We start from the raw sequence: 18,841 nt of genomic DNA on the forward strand, positions 1-18,841 counted from the left end.
CGCCATTGTGCGCACTTCTGGGGGAGGCATGGGGGGCCCAGATTTGTGCATGGGGTGAGGGCAGGGTGCCCTCTGTGGGCTCAGGGCCAGGGGCTGTGCTCGAGGCACGTAGCAGTGGTGGTACTGAGGGCATGCTCCAGGGTAGGTTATGGCCACCCCACAATTTGCCATAGCCACCCTGTAGTCCTCCCTCCCAGTGCTGCCACTGCCTGCCTCGCTCCTACCTACACTGAGTGCAGCCCAGCCTAGCCCCCACTCCGGGAAGAGGCCAGTGCAGCTCTTGGCCCTTAGTCCGCACCAGGGAGCCCACCTTTGCCCCATGCACAAATTCAGGGCAGCACATGCCCCCCATGCCTCCCTCAGGGGTGTGCACAGCGATAGGGAGCCACCCCCCAACCCAACCCCCTACATCTCCTAGACAAGCCACCTGCAGCTCTGCCTCACGCCCTGTCCCTGCCCCCACCCCATTCCCTCCCTCATCATGGGGCCTTGATCTGCCTCTGTCCATACCCCTTCTCCCCCATCCCTTCCCCCCCACAGACTTCCAGTAGGATACTGCTCTCCAAGTTGCCGGGCTGCATATCAACTCGGTATTGGCTGATATGGCTGGTTAATAATCGGCCATTGGTATTGGCCAAAAGAATCTTTATCAGTGCACCCTAATTCTCTCCTTTTTGTATGCCACTCACATCTTGAGAAATTGTCTGTAAAACCACAGACTTTTTAATAAGTGCATATTGTATTTTTATAAATAAACATGCTGTTAATTAGCTGAGGCTTACAGTTTGATAGTTATCTTTATCAGTCCATGCTTCCATCTAATTTATTGTTGTTCCTTCTGCATAGTGTAATCAGAAAAGTAGCTCTGTAAAAATTGATAGTGTGAGGTTCCATTCTCAGTGATTTCCAGCAATTATACAGGAGAGCACCACGAATACCAGAATTGTGAAGCCATCTGGCAATTACTCCCTTCAGGGCTTTGCACTACTTCCTTCACCTACTTGCCTGTAATACAATAATAATACTCTGCCACAAAGAGGTGTTAGGAGTATCATTGGGCAAAATCATCCCTGATATCACCCCAGCACTAAAAATCATCTCTGATGTTCCACTGAAGTCAGCTTTGTGTCTTTTGTTTATAAAACACTTACATGATTTTTAAGAAGAGCTCCAATTTGAAACTCAAAAAGTGGTTTCTGTTCCTTCCTGTTCTGCAAATGCAGCCTCAGAACTTTAAAATCTGGGTATCTTTTAGGCTATTTCAAGTAATTGCTTCTGCAATCAGAACTTGGTAGATCCTTCTATCAATAATGTAAGAGTCGAATAGAATCCAGCTCATTCTCCACTAGCCTTGTTGGCTGTGATGTGCTAACAGTAGAAAAACTTATTTTTGTTGTTGTAAATAATCAGCTCTGAAGAGGCACACTAGTAGCAAATATTTTCAGAAAGAAGTCATTTTACATCGTTTCCTAAACATAACTCTGTGTTTTCCTTTTCTTTTCCTTCAGATTAACTATCAGGTTTCAATGGATTGCTAGCCTTGATTTTGTTGTTTGGGGACCAGTTGCTGGATTTTGAAAGCATTAATTTTCCTTTATCTGCTTTTTGTATCTAATTTAGACATGGCTCGCTTCAGACTGCCCTGCCCTAAGAATTGTGTCTGTGGAGTATGATACCCATGTGAGTGACTGGAAAGCAAAATGCCCTGTTGAGGCACACAGGTAACAAATGCAGCGCATATAATTTGGGGAGAAGGGGAGAAGCTATGAAAGTGATGCTATGAAAGGGGAGAAGCTATGAAAGCTATGGGATCATCCAGGCAGGAGTGGTCTTATTTGTTTTCAAACTCCACATAGTTGACAACATATTATTTAGATATGTGGGGGGGAGAATTGAAGAGGAGGGGGTGTTCCATTAACTTAAACAGTCCTCCAGAAGTACTGTGGAAGACTGTGTTCTACTTAGACTATCTGCAGACTGAAAATAGGAATACAGTTTTTTTCAAGAGCTGTAAATCCCTGGAAAGAGATCTCTACGGTGAATAAAATACATAGCAGCTTTGGACATAAAGTAGGAAATACCACATCCTACTGTAATTCAGGTCTGTACTCCTGCCAGAAGTATTTCTGACCACAAGCATTGGGAATCTCTGGCATACACCTTATTTGGAACATCACCTCCAATTTGACTGCTTGTTTTCTAAAAGAAAAAAAATCTTAACACAGACTCAAGCTAAGTACAGACAGTCAAAAATACCAAGGCTGAATCAATTTAATCTTCACACGTTAGTGTAACCTGTGTAGATTGACCCAATAAGAAACTGAACAGACATTTACTTTTGATACCAGAAATGCAGCCACATGCCTACAGTGGCCCAGGTCAGAACCTGGGGAGTGCTAGAGCACACCTCTCTGCTTAGCTGGAGCAGACAGCTTGAGTCAATTCTAGCCCACCCACCCTGAGATGGGGGCAGAGGGGGGGAGATGCAAAGCATCCTGGGATTCTGGTGGACTGAAAGTTAACTTGAATCTGGAGAGGATCTGGGATAGAAGTTCAGTAAACCAATTTAAACTAAAACAGTCCAGTCTGATACTAGATCCATCCAGGTTTATCTTAAAACAGTTTTGGCTATTTTTAAAGTAGTTTATGTGTACTGAACTTGTTGTGTTGCAGATTTTGAACTGGTTTCCAATCAGTTTTACTGGTTTATGTGTAACTTCTGTCCCTAGCCTCAAAATTTCTTTTCTTTCTATAGAGATGACTGGGCTCTGGATCAGGTCCTTGTCCTAATCCTTTAAGCCAGTTATGTATGTATAGAACTTTAAGTAGGTGCACAGCTCCATATCCTTAGCTGGGAGTGCTTGTGTGTTTTTATAGATAAACATCTGTATAAGTGTTTATTTGTGTTTGTTTCTGAAGTTTTTATGTTCAGGAAAGTGTTTGCAGGATCAGAGCTTAAGGGAGAATTTTGCTTTACATACATCATGGAAAAAAATTCAGCCCATTGTGTAAGAAGTTAGGGAAGTAAGTAAAAGGAAATAAAATGTCTCTATGTGTGTAGCAATTTCTGTTGCTTTGATAAAATGCAGCAAACTGAGTTCAGAAAGATCACTAGAGTATGCAGTATTTGAATATTTAACAGCTTCATGTGAATGTTAAAAAACAAAAGGGATGAAAGGGGTTGCTAAAGTGTATCAACAGTCAAAACCTAGCCCTTCCATTACCCTTCATAGCTATGCTAGCTGACTTTTTAAAAAAGAATTTACAAAGCTGTCATAGAAGTGCTGTGGACTCATAGGACAATATTTCGAGTCCCCATAGAGCTGTGAATTCCCAAATGCCCGTTTGAATTTACTTTTCAAAAAGATCCAGTCCCCACAGCTCTCTTAAAGCTTTGTGTTTAGCTAAAAAGGTATATTTGGGTATCCTTTCATGTGTGCTGTACCAATGTGAACTTTACTGTCCGTGCTGAGAATAGATGGGATAGGACTTTTTAAAAGTAGCTGTAATTTAGATCTTTGTGCACAGCAGCATCTCCAGTATCCTGATTTTTACCATTGATTATTTAATACTCCAAACTCTCACCTTATCTTGTCTTCTGTGTTTAACCTGCCTCTACTGTAAGGAAAATGGATGTTATGCTGTAAAGTACAGTACTGAGAATTGGAAAACACAGGTTTTTTTCCTGCTTTGTCACAGTCTTGTTAATATTAAGCAAGTAGTTCACCATTTCTGTATCTCAGTTTATCCATGTTTAAAATGGAGTTGATGCTTTGGCATTCTTGTAAAGCATTATTCTTTGAAAAGGACAAAGTATCATTTATTTATTTATTTTTAATAACTCTAGGTAAATTATGCAGAGGGCCAGGACAGACCAACATTTACGCTGTTTTAATGTGGGGGGGATTTACATTTTATCTGCTCTGTTTTATCTGTTTGCTCCTGTCCTTCAGTAAATGAAGCTAAACCATAGTAACTTACCCAACTGTTTAATTCTAGAACATGCTGCCCAAGTTTGGTTTCTTCTTAGGTGAGTTAGAAGTAGAGAAACAAAACAGAGCAGATTCAGCTGAAATGTAGTAAATCACTTCTTTAAAACAGTGTAATTGTTTATCTGTTCACACCTTGACTGACTTGTCATTGCATTGGCCCAAACTTCATGCACACTTCAGCAAAGTATTAGTTTGTCTCACATTTATGTATATTTTGCTTCAAGAGAGGTAGCATTTCTTATGCTCTGTTGCTTTCATAAAGTGAATAAAGAATTATTTTTATTATTATAATATGTGAACAAAAATGTTTGAAGTCCTAACACTTAACAAGACGTATACCACTAAACTAAAGCTGAAAGAGAATTTTTGTAAGGCAAAATCAAAATCTAGTTATTGCTAGAAAATTATCTCAGTTCCAGTTCCTTGGAAACAGTCCTGCATGGTTTTCATTGTACAGTACTCAATTTCCAGTGAGGATGATGGCAGCTGAGTGAGGCCAGTAGCTGATATAAGTTGTGCCTAACTCCCTTTATCACAGTACTGATGCACTGAAACTTCATTCCAGTCTGAAGCTGCCCTTTATTATGTTCACTTTCCTTCTGCTTATACTATACTTATACTTCCATCCTATTTTTCTGCAGGAAATCTATTGCTTATAGAAGCAATGAACTTATCAAAAAGCTTAGAGCTGCTGGTATTGGAGAAAGACCTTTGGTATGGGTGTCCCATAGCATGGGGGGTAAGTACATTGGCATAGATCAGCTATTTATTATCCATGATTATTTTTTAACATGAGCAGTTAAATTAGTCAAATAGCCACATTTGAAACAAGTTTGGTTGCCCTAGATCAGGTGTGGCAAGGCAAAGCTATCTGGCCTTGTGGGCTGTGTGAGTGGCATGGAGCCAGTCTACAGGCCAAATTGGACCCAGAGACCATCCCCCACATGTTTGATCCATACATGTCCTGGAGTGGATACTGCATGTAGCGTGGTCCTGCTCCAGCTGCTCCAGAGCTCCCCACTCCAGGATGTGCTGCTGGATCTAGCTGGAGCTGATATGGTCTGGAGTGGGCAGCACATGGGACTATCTAGCATGCCCCACATACTGCCTGTGGGTCAACTTTGACAGCTGAATGAGAGGGCTCTGTGGGCCAGATTCAGCCTATGGGATGCATTTTTGACACCCCTGCCCTAGGTATTTGCAACTGCTCATTTGAAAATGGAGAACTGAGCTGATATTTTCTTAATGTGTTATACTGCATAACTCATGCACTTCATTAATGAGCTCTGGTGTTTACTTGTATTGGTTAACAGCACAAATGATCGCCAAACAATTTAGCTGAAACGATAAATTAATCATGAAATTGAGAACTGACAGGCAAATTCCCCTTGTATCAGTTTTACAACATGTCTCTAGTGCCATTTAAAGCTCAGTAAGTCTGGAGTACAGGATTGACACAATATATTGACATTTTACTACTTCTGCTTTCTTACAGCTTGCTGCATATTCTTACAGACTTTACAAACTAGAAAGCTAATTAACTGAGGCAGGAATATTGTTGCCTGCCTCATATTTAATATATGATCATTATTCTAACAGTGATTTACTTCCCTGCATGAGTGAACTTCTTTTGTTGCTAGGTCTTCTAGTCAAAAAGATGCTGGTAGATGCTTCCAAGAACCCAGAAATGGATAAAATTGTAAACAATACCCGAGGCATCATATTTTATAGTGTACCTCATCATGGGTCTCGACTGGCTGAATACTCACTAAATGCTAGATACCTTCTCTTTCCTTCTGCAGAGGTTAAGGAACTCAGTAAAGGTATGTTTACTTCCTTAACTCTTACCAGCAGCATGACATGTTGCTGATTTCTGTTATCTCTGAAAGTTCATAGATAAAAACGGCAACATCTCTTCTTATCTTTAGGACTGTCTGTCACATGGATTAACTATCTGCTGCATCTGATTGGGGGGAAGGGAGAACTAAGGTCAGATTTACAGAAGAGTAGGCTAAACTGTTTAGACATGTAACGGAGTATGTTACTCCTCTGTAGTATACCTCACCAAGATGAAAGAACTAGTTGAGAATCTGAGTGTGGAAGGTAACTTAGGTGACAGAGATGGCAAAATGACTCTTGGGGGTGGGGAAAAAGGAGGGAGAACAGAAGAATAAAAGCAGTGGACTTCAAGAAATCAGACTTCAGTAAACTAAAATAATCGGTAGATAAGATCCCCTTGGAAACAGTGGTAAGCGAATGAAGAATTCACGAGCATTGTCAGTTTCTTAAGAGAACAATAATTAGGAGATATGCACAAGCTTTTCCAACGTGAAGGAAAGGTAGAAAAAGTAGGAAGAGACCAAGGTGATTAAATCACAAGTTATTCAAGGACCTGGAACTCAAGGAGGAATTGAACAAAAATTAAAATCTAGGTGAAATTACTAAGTCTGAATATAAAGGGGGTAAGGCCAAAATCAGAAAGGCCAAAGCAGGAAATAAGATACAAATAGCAGGAGACATGAAGAGAAACAAGAAAAGATTTTATATTTACATTGGTAGTAAGAAGAAGTACAAGGACAAATTGGTCAGCTACACAATAAGGAAAAGATGCTAAGAACAGGTGATACCTAGAAAGCCAAAATGTTTAAGGTTTTTTTTTCTTCAACCTTCACTTGAAAGGTTAACTGTACTCAGATGGTTAACACAATTGGCATCACTGAAGAGAGGTAAGAACTTAGACTAGTGTAGAATAGAGAATGTGCAATATGGGTGGAAAACATAGGAAAAGGGCAAACTTAACCCCAATTTTTTAAAAGGGGGAAAAGAGAGAATCAAGGAGTTATCGATCACTCAGCTCCATTCTGTTTAAAGATATGAGAATAACCAAACATTAAATCTATTGATAAATAGATAAATATCTAAAAGATAACAAGGGTATAAATAACAGCCAGATTGGATTTGTCAGGTCGACTCAGTTTCTTTCTGTGGCAGGGTAACAGGTCTTGTGGATAGTGGAGAAACAGTAGATGTGATGCATCTGTCTCACATTTGTCTCTGTGACATCCTTTTAACCAGTTTAGAAAATATAGTCTAACTCCAGATGGAAAAAAGGGAGAGGTTACTATGTGACTGGTTGACATATTCAAAGAGTAGATGTCAGTGTCTCACTTCCAATGGGAAGGATGTATCGAGTGGGGTTCATCTGGGCCTGGTACTAGTCAGTGTTTTCATTAATGACTTGGATAATGAAATAAAGAGTACACTCATTAAATTTGCAGATGATACCAAGTCAAGAAAGGTTGCAGGCACTTGGAGAACAGGACTGGAATTCAAAATGAGCTTGACAAATTGTAGGGAGAGAAAAACCCACCTTGAAATAGATGGAATGAAATTCAATATGGACAAGTGCAAAGTATGACAGGTAGAATAAGTGACTGCACAAATAAATGCCAGTCATTCTCAACTGTGTTAGGCAGCAGTTCTCCAGAAAAAAGATCTCAGTATTGTAGTGCCACACAAAGTATATGAGGTACTGTGCTTGCAATGAGTCAGACTTATGCAAAAAAGGACAACATCATGCTAGGATATATAAACAGTAGGCTCATATGTAAGATACATGAAATAGTTCTTCCATTCTCACACTAAAGACTCGGGTGGAGTACTGTTTCTAGTTTTGTCATGGAGTGTCATAACAGCCTTAAAATATATGAAAGGTTGCTGCAAAGAGGGAAGTTATGAATGACTCACTATGTTCACTAGCAATAAGACAAGAAGTAAATTAAATTTAATTTAAAAAGTGAGATTTAGGTTAAGTGGTACGGAAAAAAATTCTAATTAAGCACTGGAATCATTAGGGAGTTGGGGAATGTCCATCACTGGAAGAAGAATATAAAGATCTGTTAGGAATGATTTGGGCAGGATTTTTTCCTTAGGACAAAGGCACAAACCAGATTAACCTCCTGAGGTCCCTTCCTGTCCTATTCTGATGATTCTCTGATACTTTATCTGCTATGGAAGTGTAGGATCAAATGACAGAGTTGCATAAGCCAGTTTCCTGTTAAATTGAACACAGGGTCTTACAACAGATGTGCTGCTCTTTTTATTTGAGGTTATCATTTTGCCAAAAATTATTCCTTACATGATTAGTGTAGATAAGTTTCAGTTCTGAGACTGAGTTTACACATACTGCAATATTTATTTTCCATTTTTCTTCAGACTCTCCTGCCCTTAAAGAACTGAATGATGACTTTCTCTCATTTGCCAAGGATAAAAAGTTTCCAGTGTTGAGTTTTGCAGAAACTTTACCTACACACATAGGGAGCATGATAAAACTGCACGTGGTACCAGTGGAATCAGCAAGTATGTCAAATAACTATTTGCTTTTTTGTGTTTTGCTATAGGGAAGGATGCTATCATAGTAGTAGTTGAAAAGATATTTAATAGGATATTATGTGAAAAGTTGTTGATGGTGCCTTTTACAAAGTTTTCACAAGTTTTTAAACTTGATTACATTCCTGTATCTATACATGTGTGCCCCTCCTGTTGAAGTCAAAGGGAATTATGCATGTATCGGAAGGCATCTCTCTTACATTTTTCACATTTGAACAGTGCATACTTACTAAAGGAATACAGGCCTTGCTTTTATATTTCTCATCTGTTCTTCTGATTAAAACTCTTACAGCCTAATATGGACATGTGCATATTTTCACTAGCCAACAAAAAAGCCCAGCTGTAGCCACCCTAAAAACAGGAAAGAAAATTGGCAAATACTGACCAAAGTAATTGTACACAAATATATTTTTCTACCTGTTCTACATCCATGTCCTTCGTCAGTCAGAAGATGTATGCTGAAGCAGTTGTGTGTTGAAAATTAATTCATAATCCTGAAATCTTGACTTGCTTATTTTTGCTGGTGTGTGAAAAGGCAAAAAATGCAGGGTTTGTGTAATTTATGATCAGCATATAGAACTTGTTGTAGTCCAGAGTTGGAGATTTCAAATGTTACTTCATGGCTTGGGGGTTTCCCATACAGGATTGACTTGCCTAGTGAGATTTTTGCAAGGACTGATTCTTACCTGTTTACTTGGCAAAATATTATTGATATATATACAGGCATACCTCGTTTTATTGCGCTTTGCTTTATTGCGCTTTGCAGATATTGCGTTTTTTTAACAAATTGAAGGTTTGTGGCAACCCTGAGTCGAGCAAGTCTATCGGCGCCATTTTTCCAACAGCATTTGCTCACTTCGCATTTTTTAGCAATAAAGTATTTTTTAATTAAGGTATGTACATTGTTTTTTTACACATAATGCTATTGCACACTTAATAGACTACAGTATAGTGTAAACGTAACTTTTATATGCACTGGGAAACCAAAAAATTCGTGTGACTCACTTTATTGCGATATTTGCTTTATTGCGGTGGTCTGGAACCAAACCCGCAATATCTCCGAGGTATGCCTGTATTTTAAATGAAGCCTGACAATTAGAGAGTTAAACCAGAAAAAAACAAAATACAAAAACAATCAAGGCACAAGGAGTTGTGTAGAGCAGGATGGCAAGAATTGTATATATGATGCTGGCAGAGTGCTCTCCTTTTTTTGAAGTAGCACTTAGAAATTTCAGCACTCCTTACACTGTTCCCACACCTAGTGGTACTCAGTTTGTTCAGTGGTTATGCTGACAAGCAATGCTTGCTTTCTCACACACCCACTCTACCACTCTAGTGGCCTGTCATGTACAAGAAGAAGCTTCAGGCACAATGAAAAATTTCTCTGAAAATTCAAGCACTTGCAAATAGAATTAAATTGCCAATCTCAGCATAACCTGACCTAGAAGTGAGAGCTGTGAGGAACCCTATGCGTCTTAACTAGTTTCAGTGTAAATAAGGAGTTGGAAATGGAGCACCATTTTTAGGAGTTTATGCCGTCATAGGGAACATGCCTTTATGCTGTTTTGAATATGTAAGTGTAAATCACCCTAGTTTTAATCTTCATTTCAAAATATTTTTATAAAGATTTTATTTGATTATGGTAAAGTTGAACAAGTTTGACAATTGGTAAAGCCTTCCACATTCCATTAGATACTTTTGAAATGCAGATACTGGGTGCATCTAGATGCTCATTTAATGTGCTTTAGTTAATGAGCATTAAATATAGTACCTCCGGGCATTTATACACATACCCTTCTGTCCCGCAATGTGCTGGAGATCCACTGCTTCGGAGCACACGAGCTGCACACAAGCTGATGTGAACTGTGTTGCACCGAGTGCAGTTGTATAAGAAGTGAAATGCATGTCAGTGTGCAGAAAATGGCAGTGGTGCACTTTTGAACTAAAACATCTTCTTATGTGTTTTAGTTCAAAAGCACGCTACACCATTTTCACAGCACTGATGCGTATTTTGCCACTTTTACAACTGCAAGTGATGAAAAGCATCCAGCGCTGCAAAGCACCAGGTGCTGTGACGCTTGTGTGTGTAAAAATACCCTCCATCATGAGGAACTAGAAGAAGGTTCTTTAGTCTATTTTAATGTGCATTAGCTAAAGAGCACAGTTTTTGTGACATTTTAATGCCCATTAAAAAATGGGCATTAAATCACATGTGTAGACGCACCCACTGCAGGTTACATCCTGGGCTGCTTTGAAACCAATGGTGAAGCTCCCATTCAGTTCACTACAGCCCTGATTACATTGCAGAGTGGGTACTGCTAACTGGCTCAGTAGAGAAGCAGAAGTTGTGATTCTTCAGCAGGTCCTAGCAATAGTGTTTGCCTTCACAGATCCTTGATCCCTTTGAAGTCATACTTGCTTAATATGGCAGTGTATTTAAAATGCTTTTGGTCCATTAAAAACATAACCTATTCTCAGGAAAAATAATTAAACAGAGAAGAGCTGACTGCTTCTGGAAAAGCAACCACTAATGCAAGAGTTTTTTTAAAAAAAAATCTGGATGCTCTCTTTTATTGAACTCTGAGTGGTTTTTATTTTTCTTGGTCCAGATTTAGGTATAGGAGATCTAATTCCGGTGGCTGTCAATCATCTAAACATTTGTAAGCCAAAGAAGAAGGATGCTTTCCTGTACCAGCGGACTTTAAAGTTCATTCAGGATGCACTTGCAAGAGAACTTGGAAGCTAATTCTTTGCCATGTGTGCACACATAGCAAAATCCTTTGTCTGAAACTTCTGAGAAGATGAGAATTGCAAATACATTATATTATTAATAAAATATGATCTCAGTGTGGCTTTCAGCATATCTGCATAGGTCTGCACTACTTATGGCTGAAATTTATTCAAAATAAATGTGCACCAATCCACAGTCCTGTAAGTCTGACATTAAAAGGTGAGAATCAGCTTTGATTAATTTTGCTTGTCAACATGCCTCTATATAATTTATATAATTGTTTGGCCAGCAGAGGATGGAGATACAGTGGAAGAGGAAGTTTCAAGTATTTTGTAGCTATTTCTGTGGAACATGATTTGGTGAGCTGTGAAGGATGTATCTTCCCAGCTGGAGAGGTTGTTACAAGGGTCCTGGCTCTTTTGACTGAAATAACTATACTTCCTGGATAAAAATCCTGTACAGAGAATCAAAAACAGTTAACCAAGAAGATGATTATTGGGTTGGCAAACAAGCAGCTCTCTTGAAGTACACATCTTTTGTTCATGGTTAGGTATTAAAACAAAATGTAGAGGGAATATCCCTGATTGCTTGATTCAGAATATTTTTTAAACTTTCTTTTTTAATAAATCCCACTTATCAAATAACAGATTTAACATTTATAGCTGCATCCAATTGCCTAAATTATGTAAATTATATGTAATTATATGTAAAGACAGATATTTATTTTCCCTCAACTGTGTTCCCTTAAGTCAAAGTCCACAGGAGCCTTGTGTTCTTCAAGATTAGTATTTTGACTGATAACCAGTTACAATTTGGTTGTTCTACTTGCCTTTTTGTTTCATGGACTGAGGAATGTTAGCAAGTCCAGTACTGTTTCCTGCCTGAGGAGGAGATATCATCACCTAATCTGATCTTTGGCATGGTATCCTGTGGAAAGGAGACAATGGGAGATTAATCTAGTTTTGTTTAAAAAAAAAAAAAGTCTTGCACAGTTCTGTTTTAATCATATCCGCTCTTGAACTTCTAGATAATAGAAAAATTGACCTAATGTGAGACTGTTTTATTTCAGCTTAGTTTGTGTTGGCTAGGTCAAGGGGAGGCCTTTTGCTCTTTCAAATAAAAGATCTAGGATAGGAGACGCACGTGTTAACTTCTGGCTGCCTAATTTAGGGACGCTGAGAAGGCAGTGTTCTTAATTCCTGGAGGCATTGGCTTGGATGTTCAGTAGGGAGCTTTTTAGCTGATTTAAAGAATAGTGCTGGAAAAGCTCTATTGGAGCAAGACATTTATGCAGTCCTTGACAAGATGGTAGCTATGACAGGAGACTTTGTGGAGGAGGAAGAGCATATCAATAAGGCAGGAAAAAATAAGGACATTCCCAGAGCTCTTATCAGAAACACTGAGGACTTCAAAGCAAAATATTTTGCACTTGTGGAGGCCTGTGTGAAGTTATTTACTTCATGTAGAAAACCAGCAGCATTGTCTTGTATTGTGTGGACTGTTTTTGCCCTGAGTGTTTTGGATCAATGTCATGATGACACAGTTAATATCACTGATGAGAAATAAATGTAATTTAGAACAAGACTGCCAGTATTCAGCCACCTATCTTTAAGCCATAAAAGAATCCAAACAAAATTAAGAGCAGCCTGGCTATGGCCTTGATTTAACAAAGCTGTGTTGAAGTTTGCAGGCACGGATCTTCAACCTCTGCCAAACCAAACACCCGAGTAGGCTGGAGGCTTCTAGGCAGCCCTTTGCTAACAGAATCCTTGGCTGATGTTGGTAGGGGAACCACCAGAGACTGTTTAGGGAATCACTTAATATCTCTCTTTTGTGGGACGAATCTGCCTGATCATACAGTTACAATGGTAAAAAGCCACAAAATCAAAACAAGTTGAAATGCACCTCAGAAGTCCCATGAGAGCTTAGTATAAAAATTCTGTCTGCTGAAACCACCTTTGACATCCCCATATTAGAACATCCTGATCTAGGAGGACACAGAGCTGGGAAGAGCAGTTTCTGAAGCTTAGCCTCAGCCAGCTAGACTTGCGCTGTCAGGTTCAGGATCCACAGCAGCACAGAAGGCCTGGCACCATTTTTGACCTGAAGCCCTATGTGTTTTCAGGGGAGCATTTCAGACTGAAACAGGCCCAAAACAATGTTTAAAGAAACATATTCTGCTGATGCTGTCTCTTAAATTTCAGAATATAAATACAGTAGAGTTCTTATTTGTTAAGAACAGACCTGGGCCATATGGAATTAGTTTGGATACCCAGGATTTGGACAGACTTGAACTGAACATTGTAAAACATGTGGAGTGTGACATTACCCATTTTTGAGAAGTAAACTTTTTTAGCTAAGAGGGATTCGGATCAATGAGATTCTGTGGTAATGCTTTGTACGGTAAATCCTTTTGTATTGGCTATTGTAACTGGAATTCTTGAAGAACTCTCATTTTTCTATAACTGCTGAATGGATAAATGTGTAACCTTTTAACTTAATAATAAGCTTGAGTTATTCAGTAATGTTGTATTTGGAAGATGGTAATAACATGTTTTTTTAAAGAAAGTAATTTACTATATATATAGTGAAAATATATATTAAATAAATTGCAAGTGACCTGCTGAGTGGGAACATTTGTTTGCTAAATTTTGATAAATGTCTTGTGTTCAGTAATTAGCTGTTTTATTATTATTGCCCTTTGTTTGTGGTGTATAAGAGAACAAGAGCGCTAAGAGCTCCAAAGGCATAAAGGTGTGGAACGACCAAATCTTAAATGTTTTGCAAAGCTGTATTATTTTCCAATGTCAGTTTTGGACTGGGCTTTGATTTTTGTCAGGACTAGTGGAGCTGCACTGTATTAAATCCAGTGCTTAAATCCTTGTGCTTCTCTTCTCTCACCCTCTTACCAACTAAGAATTTAAAAACATACGTGGACTGGGTCAGGCCAGTGGTCCATCTAGCCTGGTATCCTGTTTTTGACAGTGGCAGGAGTGCATGCTATATGGGGAGAGCACCAAACTGGGTCTCTCTAGAATAACCTATTCCTTACTCAGTACTCTACCAGGCATCCACCATTTTTGGTTTAGAGATGCCAGAGGAAATATCCCCACCCGTTCTCTTCAACAGCCGTTAATAGAACTGTCATCCATGCATTTATTCAGTTGCTTTTTGAACCTGGCTGTGCTGTCTGCATCCACCACCTCCTGCAGCAATGAATTCTACAAGTTAACTATATATTACATAAAAAAAATACTTTAAACCTGTCACTTAGTCATTTCAGTGTGTGCCCAATAATTGTAGTATTCTGGGACTTGGTGAACAACTGTTCCTTATTTATTTGGCCCACACCTGTCATTTTAAAGGCCTCTATCATATCCCCCCTCAACCTTCTTCTTTCCAAACTGGAGAGTAAGAAACTGTGCTTTACTGTTAACTTTAGAAGTGGCCACTGTATTTCATGCCAATTTAAAATAGTGACTTATTTTTTCTGAGCTGCACAGGACTCAAACTTGGCCTTTACCCAAAACACCTGCACTTTTCCGCAGGTGGGAATTCAGCAGATGTGTGGCTAGTTGGCAGATGCTTTTTGCCTGCTTGCTGACTGCTGGACAATCTCTTCCCTATTTACAACTTTGGCACTTACTTACAAAAATACTTTATTTTAATGTAGTTTTGGATTTCTTCTCTGAATGGGGCTTTTAAGCATGTTTGCAGGTCTCCTTCTGAGACTGCAATTTGGGTGGTTTATCTAGCTTAAATGGAACTGTCAATATGCTTGTTTGATGGCTTTATGATTCTTTATGTCATTTAGTTCACAATTTCATAGTTACCACAGCATTCACAAAATATCAGCAGGGAATCCTGTACATTAGAGGAAGAAGTATTCAACTCAGCTTATGCGCTGGCTTGGCCATTTGTTGCTCCCTGGGTTGCAACTTGAAATTAGTTCTCATTGTTGACCTAACATGCACAGTAAATAGCTGTAGTACTACATGTAAGAATTCCAGTTGTGTTAGCCCGTAGTTATGTTAAACTATAGTAAGTTATGGTGCTGAGAAGCAGTAGGAGAGAAAAGGTCCTCCTGACCACTGGGTGTCCCAGTAAGAAAGAAAAAAAACCTAAAACCCAATAACGGGCAAAAAGACACTGAAGGGAATATGAAAACAGTAGATACAAATGTAAAAGTTAGTACTTACTAATGAGAGTGCAGGTGCATGAACTTGGCAAACCAAACAAACAAAGATGAACAACTTGACAGAGAGATATGAGTGGGCATGAGAGGGTGATACACAAGAATAAATATAGGATTTGGGAGACCTGTCCCTCATAAAGACCTAGGGGAATGTGAATAACATACCGTGTCTGTACCAGTGAGGAACAAGTTTCTTCAAGTTGGGCTAACTGTTAATCAGGGTCATGTGCCATGGCCTATTGTAGGCACATCCCTGCAACCATGCATCGCTGCCTACCCCCATGGAGAATGGGCCTGGCCCAACATGACCCAGCCTGGCCCGGCCACCTAGCATGCACCTTTGGACAGGAGCTGTGAGTTCCAGTCCTGTCCAAAGTCATGCTAGTGGGCTGTCAGGCCAGGTCAAGTCATAGATTTCATAGACATTAGTTCTGGAAGGGACGTAAGAAAATCATCGAGTCCAGCCCCCTGCCCCTGGGGCAGGAAGTCAGCTGGGGTCATAGGATCCCAGCAAGATAAGCATCCAGTTTTCTCTTAAAGATGTTCAAAGTAGGTGCTTGAACCACTTTCCTTATGCCCAGCCTGAAGTGGTTATGGAGGAGTTTGTGACTGTTTGATCTTGTCATCCCTCGGGGTGCTCTGGTGAACAGACGTTCCCCCAGATCCTGGTGAACACCTCTTATAAACTTACAGGCAGCCACCAGATCACCCCTGAGCCTGCACTTTTCCAGGCTGAAGAGTCCCATAGCTCTTGGCCTCTCATAAGGTCTGTTTTCCTGGTCATGCGCATGGCTCTTTGCTGGACTCTCTCAAGCTTCTCCAACAACCTTTTTGAATTGCGGAACCCAAAACTGGACACAGTACTCCAGCTGCGGCCTCACCAAGGCCGAGTACAAAGGGAGAATGACGTCCTGGGATTTGCTTGAGAAGGATCTGTGGATGCAAGCCAGCATTTTGCTTACTTTACTAGATGCAGCATCACATTGATGGCTCTTGTTCATCTTGTGGTCAGTCATGACCTCCAAGTCCCTTTCTTCCACAGTGCTAGCCAGCGTAGCACTGCTGAGCTTATATGCATGTTGCAGGTTTTTCTTCCCAAGGTGGAGAACCTTGCATTTTTTGGTGTTAAACACCATCAGGTTCTCATCTGCCCATTTCCTGAGCTTGTCAAGGTCAGCCTGGATAACCCTCCTGTCCTTAGGTGTGGATGCTTTACCCCAAAGTTTAGCATCATCAGCAAACTTGGCCAGTCTGCTTCTGACTCTAGTGTCCACATCATTAATGAAGATGTTGAACAGTATAGGCCCAAGGACGGCCTTGAGGGACCCCACTGGTCACAGCGCACCACAACAATTTGACTTCCATCAACCGCCACCCCCTGGGTCTGACCACAGAGCCAATTCCCCTGCCAATGGATCATGGTGAAGCTGAGGCCACAGTTGGCCAGTTTTCCTAAGAGGTGATCATGGGATACCAGATCGAAGGATTTTTTGAAGTCAAGATATATGACATCAGTCTCTTCTCCCTTGTCCAGATAATAGGTCACCTAGTTGTAAAAGAAGATAAGATTGGTCAAGCAAGACCTACCCACAGCAAACCCATGCTGGCTATCCCTCAGGATGTTGCCATCGGCCAGTCTGTTAAGAATGATGTCTTTGATAAACTTTTATAAGGCCATCCCCGGGATAGCGGTCAGGCTGATGGGCCTATAGTTTGCCGGATCCACTTCCCTCCCTTTCTTGAAGATAGGCACCACATTGGCCTTCTTCCAGTCTTCGGACACTTCACCAAAGCGCCAGGAGTTCTTGAAGATCTGTGCCAGGGGCTGAGCTATGATGCTTGCCAGCTCCTTGAGTACCCTGGGGTGTAGACTGTCAGGGCTGGCTGAATTGAAGGTATCTAGCCTTTCAAGGTGTTCCTTCACAAGGTCAGCATTGATGGAGTGTAAAGAATCGCCCTCACCCTGGCCTTCCCAAACCATAATGGGCAGGGGCATCCCTTGGGATTGGTGAAAAAATGATGAAAAGTACCCATTGAGCAAGTTGACTTTTTCCTGGGTGTTGGTTATCAGTTGTCCCATCTGGTTTAGCAGGGGTCCAAAGTTGCCTTTACTTTTCCTCAGGTTCCCCACATATCTAAAAAAGGACTTTTTATTGTCCTTGATATTTGTAGCTATTTGGAGTTCCATTGCAGTCTTGGCTTTTCTGGTTCACTCCCTGCAGGTCCGGACCAGTGCAGAAAAGTCCTTCTTGGAGGTGGATCCAGTCCTTCATCCTTTGTAGGTTTCTCTTTTTAGATGCAGGAGGTCTGCTAGTTCCCTGCTGAGCCAAGGGGGCTGCTGTGCTCTTTTTCTGCCTTTCCTTCAAGACAGGATGGGCTTTGCTTGTGTATCCAGGATCACTCCCTTGAGGAGCAACCGCTCTTCCTGAACTCCCTTCCCCTTTGGGTTGTGGCCCTTTAGGGCCTCCCTGACAAGCCTCCTGAGCTTGTCAAAATCAGCTTTCCTGAAGTCAAGGATTTCCATGTTGATGACTGGCTTGCCAGCTTTACAGCGAATGGTGAAAGTGATCAGCTGACGGTCAGTCACCCAGTTTCCCTTCGATCATGAGGTCACTGATCAGGTCATCCCCCGTTGCCAGTACCAGGTCGAGCAGTGCTTTACCTCTCATTGGCCTGTGACTGTTTGATCTTGATTCTTGAGTCAGAGCTCATCCACGCACAAGAGAAAGCTTTGCGACTTTGGATTTGGCTGAGTGCTCTTCCCACAAGATGTCTGGGTAGCTGAAGTCTCCCGTAACAACCATGCACTGGGAGTGTGCGGCCTCAGCCAATTCCCTGGCGAACTCCTGGTCATCTCTTGATCCTGGGTAGGAGGTCTGTAGTAGACTCCCACCATTGTGTCCCCTGTGCTGTGTTCCCCACAGATTTTAACCCAGAGGGTCTCCAGTCGTCTACCCTGGGAACCAGTGTCGGCTTGCAGGGACACGTAGCTCTCCTTGACATAGAGAGCTACACCCCCGCCCCTTTTGTCCACTCAATCTCTCCTGTACAGGGTATAGCTGTCTATACCTGTGGCCCAGTCACAGGTGGAGTCCCACTAGGTCTCCGTTATCCCTGTGACATCGTAATTATTTGTGTTAAGCAGGAGGACAAGTTCCTCCTGTTTATTCCCCAAGCTCCTGGCATCTGTGTACAGGCCCCTTTGGGGCTCTTGCCTTGCCCACAGATTGTGCCAGGGCTGGGGCAGGCGTGAGCTCCCTTAAGTGCCTTGACCTGCTGACTTTGCAAGGGTTGCTCAGTGGGCCAGCAGTGGCGGTAGTTCCCCCATCCCCCAGCAGGCTTAATCATCTCCCTATACAGACAAAATTCTTAGCTCTAAGCCCTGTGGTCTTTCAGGTGAGTACTCTGAGTGGATAGTGATATGTGGTATTTGGAAAGCAGGACGCAGAGTCGGGCCAAGTAGGAGCCTGCCTATTCCCAGAACCTGTAGCAGTGCAACTAATAACAAAAAGAATCTTTAGTGCAACTGAATCA

At 41.1% G+C, this 18,841-nt stretch overlaps 1 protein-coding gene across 1 annotated transcript in view; it reads left to right on the forward strand.

Moving 5' to 3' along the window:
* The window catches only part of SERAC1 (serine active site containing 1), a 51,486-nt gene extending 39,014 nt beyond the window's left edge, over positions 1 to 12,472 (forward strand). Inside the window, exons 14-18 of the mRNA XM_019550025.1 lie at positions 1,621 to 1,721; positions 4,634 to 4,731; positions 5,633 to 5,815; positions 8,208 to 8,351; positions 10,991 to 12,472. Coding sequence (XP_019405570.1) covers positions 1,621 to 1,721; positions 4,634 to 4,731; positions 5,633 to 5,815; positions 8,208 to 8,351; positions 10,991 to 11,127 — 663 coding nt within the window. The 3' untranslated portion in view covers positions 11,128 to 12,472. The remainder of the gene's footprint in view (positions 1 to 1,620; positions 1,722 to 4,633; positions 4,732 to 5,632; positions 5,816 to 8,207; positions 8,352 to 10,990) is intronic.
* Positions 12,473 to 18,841: the final 6,369 nt, after the last annotated feature.

This window comes from Crocodylus porosus, unplaced genomic scaffold (assembly GCF_001723895.1).
Source record: "Crocodylus porosus isolate Cpor-Errol unplaced genomic scaffold, CroPor_comp1, whole genome shotgun sequence".
In the NCBI taxonomy this organism is placed as follows: domain Eukaryota; kingdom Metazoa; phylum Chordata; order Crocodylia; family Crocodylidae; genus Crocodylus; species Crocodylus porosus.